This window comes from Alligator sinensis, unplaced genomic scaffold, assembly GCF_000455745.1.
Source record: "Alligator sinensis unplaced genomic scaffold, ASM45574v1 scaffold1165_1, whole genome shotgun sequence".
NCBI classification, from domain to species: domain Eukaryota; kingdom Metazoa; phylum Chordata; order Crocodylia; family Alligatoridae; genus Alligator; species Alligator sinensis.
In genome coordinates this window covers 969,041-979,314 of record NW_005842477.1, presented here as the reverse complement: position 1 = coordinate 979,314, position 10,274 = coordinate 969,041, and the positions used below count along the sequence as shown (strand labels likewise).

Genomic DNA, 10,274 nt, shown 5'->3' with positions numbered 1-10,274 from the left:
AGACAAAAAAAATTGAAACCTGTGCAGATCACAGACAAAGCAAGCATCTTAATTCCCCTTAGACAGAGATTAATAGGCAGGGCAGGGCAGGCGGGGGATGGGGAACAGGCCCCACCGTGCCCTCCTGCCCACAGGGCATTGCTACAGGCCGAGGCAGGAGCAACGAGCAGGGCCTGGGCTATCCCCGTCAGGACGGCGAAGGGCGGCCACGTGGGACAGGAAGCACTCGCCCCAGAGGTGCCCAAACTCCTGGCCCCGCAGTGCTGGCGGAGCCATGCCCGCTCCTGCGGCTGCAGCAAGGGCGCGTGGCCTCTGCACCCCTCAGCCACACAGGCAGGACGTGGCACTGTGAAGGGAGGGCACAAGCCTGACCTGTGAATCCACGCTGGCTCACGGAGGGAGAGAGCACCCACAGCCTGGGGCCCCACCTCGGCCCTGCCACCCACTTCCCATGCTCCCCAGTGCCACACAAGGCTGGGCCACGCCATCTCCACGCCTAGGAAGGAAATGGGGTCTGGCAGCAGCAGCTCAGGCTGCACACTGGGACCACTGGCGACCGAGGGCCTGGGCTGCCGCAGGATTGGGCCGAGGGGAAGCCTTTTTTGCCACCTGCTGCAGCCGATGGAGGGGGTCAGGGTCCGGGGGCCTCTGGGCCCTGGCCCAGGAGCATTTCACTTAGCACCACGATCAGTATCTTGATCTTTGACATTAAACGGCCTCCGCCGGCCCCACGGGAGGGACTCGTCATGAACTATTGCACATTTCTATATAATTTCTTTTTTTTCTCTCTTTAAACTTTCATCTCAACCAATACGCCCGGGTCGCCTCGTACCTCTTGGCAACACCTGATTGGGGGAGAATGGCACTTGAACAGGGGGAGGGAAACGAAGAACAAGTGGGCGAGAGCGTCTCAGGGCGACTGACGGAGAAGGAACAAGTCAGCAAAGTGCTTCCGTCCGAGCTCGGCAGGGAGAGAGAGACATCTTTCGGGGCAACGGCCACCTCCTGGGGCCAACTAAACAATATTCTTTTAAAAACCAAGAACAGAAAATATAGATTTATATATATACGTGCCACTGCGCCTCGCATGCCCCCAGGAACACCCTCACCTCAGAGGGCCCCAGCCATGAAGGCATCCACGCGCCACGGCTGGGTAAGTGCTTGCAGAAATTGGGAGAAAGGGGAGTGGTTCTTGGAAGCAAAGACCTGGGGGAAAGGCCTGTGGTGCCAGCAGAGCCCTGGGCCGGAGATGATGGGGCACAAGGGAGCTGGTGCAGGCGGGTGCCCAGTGCTCGTGCTGCAGTACAAGCCCTCCTCTCCAAGGCAGGGGCAACGCGTGCTGGGTTTTGGGGGAGCCCTGCTGGCTCACAAAGAGGCAGCCTCCGAAGCATCAGCAGATCCTCCCCCAAGGCAGCTGCCCCTTCAGGAAGCCTCGGAGTTTGGGTCTCACAGTTGTAACCATGGACTGGGGGGCAGGAACCAGCCCCGTGAGCCAGGAGGGATGGCACCGATGGCTGGGAGCTGCTGAAGGAAGAAAGGTGCCGGCAGAAGCTTCTACGGGCTTCACGCAGAATTTCACGATTCATTCGACGCCGGCAAGGCCCGAAAATGTTCAAGAGCTCCTTCTGGCTGACCACAGGGCTCAGGCTCCTTCCCTCTGCACTAGCAGCTGCAGGCACATCCCTCACTGGGATCTGTAACTGTTTGGCCAACAAGGGTCTCCCCATGATAACCAGAGCAGCCACAGGCAGGCATGAGGAGCTCCACATCCCGCCTGCACCACCCTGCACAGCCGCGTCCTGGCTGGGGTCAGCGCCTCTGCTCCGCAGCACTGGGCAGCGGGGACCTCTGGCACGGAAGTGAAGTGCAAAAGGAGCATTTTCCAGACCATGTTCTCAGCTTGCTCATGCCTCAGGTCAGCTGACACCATTCTTGTCCAAGCCTCCATGCGGGACGCACACCCGGGCTGCAGGCCTTTGCTCTGACCCCTGCCCTGCATTTCTACTTGAGTCAGGCCTGGCTGTTGCTTCCACGCAGGGAAGTGACGTGGAGCAGCTCTTGGGCACGCACCGAGGCCACGGTGCCCTTTGGTAGTTCACAATCCACAACGGACCTTCCACCTCTCCACTTTTCGATGCCAAGGGCCGCGGTACTGGAGGCTCAGGACTGTGGGACGGCGAGTTCCTGGCACTACCCACACCCGTCGGCTTGGCTGTCTGACAGGGAGCCACCTAGCTGGCCCTGCACCGCTTCGCTGGCACCCTCTGCACGAACACAACCAATGGGACCTCTAGGTGCTGCCTGCCCACGTCTGAGCTGATCCAGCGAGTTCACAGCTTGGCCGCATAGGGCAGATGCACCGAACTGAGTGCCGGCTCCTTCCTGGACCAACCTGCCTTCCTCCAGGGAGACCACGTGCAAATTGGGCCAACCTGTCACAGCCTCGCCTGGAGTGGCTGCGTCCAGCACCACTCCTTACCTCTCTTGGAGGACGAGTCCCAGGTGCCCCCCATGCCCGGGGCAGAGGGCAACTGTCCGGGCTCCGGCACACAACTCCCACTCCCCGGCCTTCCCTCGAGTCAGCATGGCTACCCTTTACAAATGGTCACGTTACAGGGGATGCCCTTCAAAAAATAAAAATAAAAAAATCTCTGGAAAGGAAAAAAGTTTTAACTGTCCATTGAGCAAAGGAAAAAAAAAAACCCCAAAACGAAAACACAACACAATGAAAAATTCTAGGCTTTGTCATTACAAAAAAAATAGCGTAAAACAAGCAGGAACACGTCCAGTGCTGATCCAAGCAGACACTGCTCTGACCTCTGGCAAGGGGAGTGGCCTCTGACTGCGGTAGAAACCCAGAGAGGAGCTGGGGGGGAGGACAGGGCGCTCAAGTTTGGGTTGTTTTCGGTTTTCTCTGTTGTCTGTTTCCCCATGTATGGTAGGCACCAGTACAGGCACTGCATGCGACGGATGTGGGGTGGGCAAGGAGGGGCAGCCGGAGTTATTTCTGTCCACTGATGGACTGCGATATAGACCGGGGTGGGATCATATCTAAAAGATACTCCCGCTGCCGATCCGCCAAGCTCGACGCTTTGTGACCTCCAATCCCGGCGTTCAGGTAAGCGATGTTAACACCTGGGGGGGAGAGAAAAGCAAGGGAGAGGCTACTTCTCCTCTATGGCGCTGGGCTCAGCCTGAGAAGACGCTCCAGCCCCTCCGCCCATGTGGCCGCCTCCTCGACAATCTGCCGCACCGACAGCCCCGTCCTGCCACCCAGTGGGGCCTGCGCCACCCTCAACGCCATCTTTGCTGCAAATCTAGAGAACGCCACCTCCTCAACGCCCCCAGCCCCAGCCTCACAGGGTAAAGGGGCAGCCTTGGCAAAAGCTGAGCCTAGCTGCCAGGCAGTCCTTGCCTGCTATGTCCTGGGGTCTAGCTACGGTGCGGCTCCCGGGACACACAAGTCATGGGCCAACAAGGAGCAGGTCTAAGTTAGTGGTTTCAAGAGTGCCCCATGCCCTTAACTAAGGGGCAACTGAGACATTCAGTACTAAGTAGCACAACAGACACCTGTTCATTTGAAGGCCAAAGGGCTGCAAGATCAAGAAAAAACAGGCCCCACCGACAGTTCTTTTGCCCAGCATGCCCGACACTGCCAGTGGTTAGCCCTGTATAGGGCCTCTATGACAAACCTCAGCCCATGCCCCCTCCAGCCTCAGGCCAGGCTGCTCCCATATTCATAGCAGAGTCTGGAGCCCCCCTCCCCCCTCTCCGCTGGCGGTGAGCTTTTAGATCTTACCTGGCATACCAAGAAGACCACCTGCCACAGAGAGCTGGGGGCCCTGGGCAAAGTTAGAAAGCATGGAGCGGGCAGATGTGGGGATGCCACGCTGCAGAGTGCTCTGGGGCTGCGGGGCCTGCGGGAGGAGAGCAAGTGAGCTGGAAGCAAGCTGGGTCCCCACGAACCAAACACCATGGGCCCTGCACAGGCTGAGAGGGGAGCTTGGCCACAACCTGCATGTGCTACCGTGCAACGCCTGGCTCCGGGGAAGAGGAAGTCAGGTTCTGTGCTGATGGGGAGGGGTCCAAAGCAAACGCAGGTCCCATTTCCAGGGAAAGGAGGAATGGAGGAAGGTTCCCAGAGGGCAAAACTTATCTCAGCAAGCACAGCTAGCATGCTGGGAAGTAGGGGCTCCCGGGAATGTGAGTAGGCGGCAGCCAGGCACCAGGACAGCGGGATGGCTGCCAGTGCCGGGGAAGCACAGACCTGGCCGATGGCTCAGTGCCAGCCCAGCTGAGACCGCTGGGCTGTGTTGCCTGCGCCCCCTGCTGGGGGATCAGGGGAGTGGCAGGGATGATCTGCAGGAGGCCTGTACCGGAGCCGTACAGACCTGCACGTGGCCAGGCTGGTGCCGGTGAGCCTTGGGCCCACACTAGGGCACCGACTGCCTGGTTGCAAGGACTGGAGGGAGGCAGAGGGCTCCGAAGCCGAACGGACAGCTCCCTGCTGTGTGGTGGTGAGGACGAGGCCCCCTGGCAAACTGTCTGGGAGCCAGGCATTCCCTGCCCTTTGCATCGCAGTGCAACCAACTCGCTGTGCCCCAGGCACTGGGGCCTGACCCAGAGGGATGTGTGGCCCCATGCCACCAGGGGTGCGGAGCATTCTGATGGGGCTGCTCACCTGTCGGAGCGTATGGTGCCTCATGATGTTTTCCTGCTTGCTGACACTGGACACGGCAGGCGTGGCTGTGGGGGACAGGGCCGCCTGCTGCTGCAGCCTCTGCTCAATTTCCTGTGGGGAAGTAGAGGCACATTAGCAACTTGCATGCAGGAGCCTGCTCAGGGCATCTCGCTGGCTTCAGTGCCAAACAGGATCCATCCCTCCAGTGTCAGCAAGGCCAGCGGGTGACACAGGGCCTGCAGCACCCACTGCTCACCCTGCCTGGCTAAGATCCCTTGTGATGAGAAAGGTTTGTAATGGGCACAAGCCAGACAGGCAGCTTTCTTAGGACCCTCTCCCCCCATGCACACGCCGCAGCGATGAGGGTGGTGGAATCAGAGCTGGATCGCCGCACACCTGGCTTGGGAAGCCAACCCCTCTGGAAGCTATGGTGCCATGGGGAAGGTGCTGACAGGCAGGCGCAGAAGGCTGCTCTGTGGGAAAGCAGCGCCAGACGTCATGAAGCCTGATGAGTCACCGGCCGTTTATTTTCAACTCTGAAGCATCGCTGCCTCCCTCATCACTAGCCAAGGGGTGCAGATGTGGCCACCTCAGAATCGGGGAACAGCAAGGTCTTAACCCCCAGGTTCAGGCATGGGAGTCTTGGGAGCACTGCCATTGCAGGGCCTGGGCTAGCCTGCCTGGCAGTGCTCCTGGCCTGCACTGGGCTTTCCACACCTGGAGGCAGAGCTCCAAGGTGACCAGCCCTCTGGCAGGTAAAGCCCCCAAGAAGCAGCTCCCAGAGCTCAGAACAGGAGATGTGGCTCTGGAAGACCCTGCCAGCCCTGCAAGACCCTCTCCCTTCTCCACTGCTTTCATATGGCAGGTCTCGGCACAGCCCAGGGAGTCTGGCTCATCTCATTGTTCTGCACCTGCCTATCAGAGTGCACAGCTCCCGCATCCCCCAATCATGGAGTCACCCGCTACTGCTAAATAGGCAACTAACTGTCCCAATTTGGGGGAGCAGGGGTACTTGCCTGCTCCTGCTGCAGGGCCTTCACGAAGGCGTTCTTGAGCCGGTTGGTGTGCTCTGCTTTCAGCGCCTTCTTCTGGTTGGAGGTCATGCACTGCTCACACAGGATCTTCCCGTTCTTCTCTTGCTTCCAGTGCGGGGTGAAATCCGTGCGGCATTGAGCACACACAAAGGGCTCCACGCGCAGAAGGGAGGCGCAGCTTTTCCCTAGGTGCCACCAGGAACACAGGTTAACGGGGAAGATGGGATCTGCCTCCCTCCCTGCACACACACATATTCCCGCCCCCCCCCCGCACACACACACAGTGGTCGCACAGCAGGGGCAGAGAAAAGCAGAGGAGACCCCCGCACTAGGCTGACACCATTATGTGCACTCCCCAGGCAGGGCTAAGCTCCAAGGGGTGGGTAGTGGCTAGAAAGGCACCATCTGGAATCGAAGCCCCTACCCCCATGCAGGCTCCATGCCCCGGCAGCCCATCTGCAAGACAGGACACAGCACCCCACAGACTAGATTTGCTCCCTGCTCTTCCAGGTACAGAATGGGCAGGAGAGGGATCTCCTGCAAGGCCCTTCTTCCCCACTCCACAGGGCCCACAGCGCAAGGGCTCACCCTGCACAGCCAGTCCCGGGGAAACATGCACTCGGGTCCCCCAGCTGGCGAACAGTCGGTGGCCAGCCTGGGGCCTTGGTACTGTGGCTTGTAACTGCCCTGGGTGCCCCGATGCAGTGTTGCTCAGCGCTCGTCACAGAATCCTAGAGCAGTGGGGCTGGAAGGGACCCCCAGAAGCCATCCAGTCCAACCACTGCCTGAGGCCTGATCAGCCCTGTCCAAATCAAAGTATTGCAAAGTGCTTTGGGGATGTACACCCTCAACAACACTGGGGAGGGCACCTGGCACTGCCCCCGTGTTCTCAGTGGAATGAAAGAGGCTAGGGGAGTAACAAAGCCTGGAGTTGCCAGAACCTCACAAGGAAGCCAAAGTCTGATGGGGTTTTACAGAAGGGGAAGACGCGAGGCCAAAGTGACCGCCCCCCGCACAACATAAAATTCACAAGTCCCACATGCTTACCTTGGCTGTCGATGACGCTCTGCACCACCTCCTCCAGTCCCACCATGTAGATGAACTCACTGTTGGCCGCACTGGGCAGGAAGTGCAGCAAGGGCGCTGGTGGTTTTGGGGGTGGAATCTCCAGCAGCGTCTTTTCCAGCTGCTTGCGCAGGGCAAGCTTGGCAGCAGCCTGCGAGTTGGCAGCGTCGTTCAGAGCACTGGGGCTGGGCAGTGGAGACGAGACCCTGTTCACGGTCCCGGGCTGAATGTGAGAAGCAAGGTTCATGTAGATGGCTGAAGACGACGTGCGCTGGCAAGGAACAGAAGAACTGGACTGCTGCAAAGGGAGCAGAGAGGACGGTCAGTGCATGTCTGCAGCAGCCGTGCCAGAGATGGATGTGACAAGTGGACGGGCAGGAAGAGGGCAGAGGGGGGTACTTCATTCCTTCTATGGGGACTCACGCTGTACTCTGCCATGACTCTGGGCCATTTTAAGAGGCAGGGCATGGATCCCTCATAATCCTCCTCCAGCTGCAGGCCATATGCCAGGGGTTCGAGGCTGCAGTCAGCCCCAAGGAGCCTGTACGTGCGTGTGAGCCTCTGCCACAGCCCCCTCAGCAAGACAAATGCCCAAGCAGCAGGAGATGTGACTCCACTGCCCCCCAGTCTGAGGAAGGCTGCAGCCAGCTGGGAGGATCCTGCCTGAACGATCACAGCCGGCCTCCTCCAGAGTGGAGGCAGCCCCCTGCATGGTGACTCATTTGCTGGCACCACTGCACCCTCTCAAGTTCTGCTCCTCCACCTTGGCAGATCTGGCAGGCACCCAAGCGGCATCATGGCTGCCAGATGGTGTCCATCTCCTCCCACACAGGTGCTCCAAACATGCCAGCTCCCTCCTCTTCCATTTCCAGCAGCTTCCTTCGGCATCCTCCATGCCATGAGGGACACTCAGCCCTCATTTCCTCTGGCCCGTGACGGTGACAAACCACAAAGACTCTTCTGCTGCCCTGAACTGCAGCTTTCATGCTGCTTGAGGGGAACCTGCCCCAAGTCTGAGTGTGGGGTAGTTGTTGTCACAGCCAACCATGTTCAAGAGGGCTTCCCTAGTCCAGATGTCTGAGCATCTTGACGTGGCAAAAGGGACAACACTCCAAGCACCAAAGCACAACCAGTGGGTCACAAAGGGCCCAATCCCCAAAGCAGAGGAAAGTCAAGAACCACTTTGGGGAAAAAAAAGAAAGGAAACTGGAGTTTAAGACAAATGGATTAGATATCCATGAAGCCATGAATCCACAATCAAAGGGACCATGGTGCTGGAAGACCATTCTCATTTAGTACGGAAGTAAAGGAAGGCAGCAATTAGACATAAGGAAGCAGCATGTAATAAATAGAAAGAGAGGGAGGGGCATAGACAGCAATCAATAAACACTTCAAAATTATTAAGTAACAGAAATTGATAAGGGAAGCTAAACGCATCAGAAAAAAAAATCTCTATAGCTGGGAGGGGTGAGGGAAGTAAGGAGTTTAAGTACATTCAGAACAAAAGAAATCCCAGGGCTACAACTAGCCAGAGACAGAAAAACACAGACACATTCACCAATTATTTTTGTCAGATACTTGGAACCATTCAGGGCAACATGCTCACAGAACACACGGGTGATGGGAGTACTTTCCAGTCCCTTCGCGACAAGGACATCAGGCAGGATCTGCTAGGAGCAGGCATTTGAATCAGCAGGCCTGAGTAACTTGTAGAAAGTCCTTGAAGAGTAGGCCAAGAAACATCCCTGGCCTGCTGATGTCACATTTTAATAAACCTTGAAGTACCTGGGAAGTTCCAGGGAGCTAGAAGAGCGAATGCTGTGCCAATATTCAGGAACAGCAGGTAGTGTGACCTGGGCAAACATAAGCCGTTTAGCCTCACACCAGTCCTGGTAAATAATGGAAAAGCTGATACGGGACACAACTGAGAAAGAATTAAACATGAGAAAGAAGAAAAGAAAAATGTGGTGCCTGGCATTCAGCTGAGGAAACCAGGTCTTGTCAAACAAGACTGATTGAGTTCTTTTGAGATTGCATGTCTGCAGGATAGCAAGAGCTGCACAGATGAGACCTCTGGGTTATTAGCATGTGGCGTTCCAGCTGAAGAATTAGCACCAGCCCCTAAAGGACACTGACTGGATTAAGGATTGGTGGGCAGATCTCAAGACTACGTCACCAGCTGGGGCTTTAGAGCGGAAATCTGCACCCACTTGGTGCCACATAACCTTTTCCTTGATACTTTGGAAGGGAACAGGAAAAGTCAGCTGGAGAAGGTGTGAGCACAGCTTTGTATTCACAGATGGGAAGGGTGGTAAAGGATGAGGACATGGCAGTCAAACAGGCAACCTTGGGGAAGCTGGCAACCTTCCCCCAGGCAACCTTGGGGAAGCTGGGAACCCCCAAGCAGCGATTTGTGAAGGCCGGGGTCCCAGCAGACAAGCACCTGCCCATGAGGTCCGAAAGCAAGGCCCTGGAACCCTTGGATGTTTAAGTGGGGAGCAAGGAGGAGGAGAGAATTTTTTCCTCTGATGCAGTGTAAAAAGGAATCAGACATGCAGTTCTGCTGTCCCCATTTTAAAAAGGATGCTGTCCACCTGAGCAGGGGGCAGAGAGGAGCCCGAGGAGTGACTCCCAGCTGGGAGCAATTGAAAATGCCTAGTGTTTAATTTAGCGCAAGGAGACTGAGCAGTGAGACTTGATTCCTGTGTCCAAGGACCTTCACAGGGACACAATTAAGAGATGTTAGAGGGCTCCAATTCAGCAGAGAAGAAAAACAAGCAGCAACAGCTGGAAGCTGAAGCCAAATGCAGATTAGGAATTAGGCCACCTTTGTATGCAGCCAGGGCAGCTAGCTCTGGAAACAAAAATCCTACAACAGGAAGCAGTGGGCTCTCCTACCAATGTCCTCAGGGCCAGACCGGCTGCCTGTCTGGAAGATCTGCTATAACCATGCTACTAGGTTCCACATGGATCTGAGCGGCCCACACCAAAGGGCTTGTGATGTACAGGAGATGATGTTGCAGCCCCCTTTGGCTCTGAACTTTGGATTCAGGAACAAGATATGCCACAGTCCACCCTAAGCACTGGGGAGAGTTGCTGCCATCTCAGCACCTTCACTCCTTTAGCCGTCTGCGGCATTGTGCTCCTAAAGCACTGCATCCCTGTGCCCTGAATTAGCTTGGGCCAGACCATTAGCCAGAGATAAAGCCACTGCCAACAAATAGATACTGGCTGCTCAGATGGTAGCAAGACAAAGGAGTGCAGTGCAGTTCAAGGAGCTGAACCAACCACTCTGAGACTAGAGGGGCTTGAGTCTGTGTTCATCGGCTGCATCTGCAGTAGAAGCCCTCGTGTCCTGTGAAGCACCAGAACTAAAGCGTGGCAGAGTCAAGACGTGCCTCATCTCACCTCTCGTCCTCAAATATCCATCGTGGTGCAACTTCCGGGTACCCCCCCCCCCCCCACAGTTCCCCTGGCGGGGACAAACCCACGCT

General features: G+C 56.9%; 1 protein-coding gene across 1 annotated transcript in view; it reads right to left on the bottom strand.

The window, feature by feature from the left end:
* Window positions 1–6: 6 nt before the first annotated feature.
* GATAD2B (GATA zinc finger domain containing 2B) overlaps window positions 7–10,274 on the bottom strand; it is a 21,177-nt gene continuing 10,909 nt past the window's right edge. The window contains exons 6-10 of the mRNA XM_006030961.3: window positions 6,763–7,078; window positions 5,698–5,900; window positions 4,682–4,792; window positions 3,800–3,917; window positions 7–3,135 (exon numbers count right to left, since the gene is read on the bottom strand). Of these exons, the coding sequence (XP_006031023.1) occupies window positions 3,002–3,135; window positions 3,800–3,917; window positions 4,682–4,792; window positions 5,698–5,900; window positions 6,763–7,078 (882 nt within the window). The 3' untranslated portion in view covers window positions 7–3,001. The remainder of the gene's footprint in view (window positions 3,136–3,799; window positions 3,918–4,681; window positions 4,793–5,697; window positions 5,901–6,762; window positions 7,079–10,274) is intronic.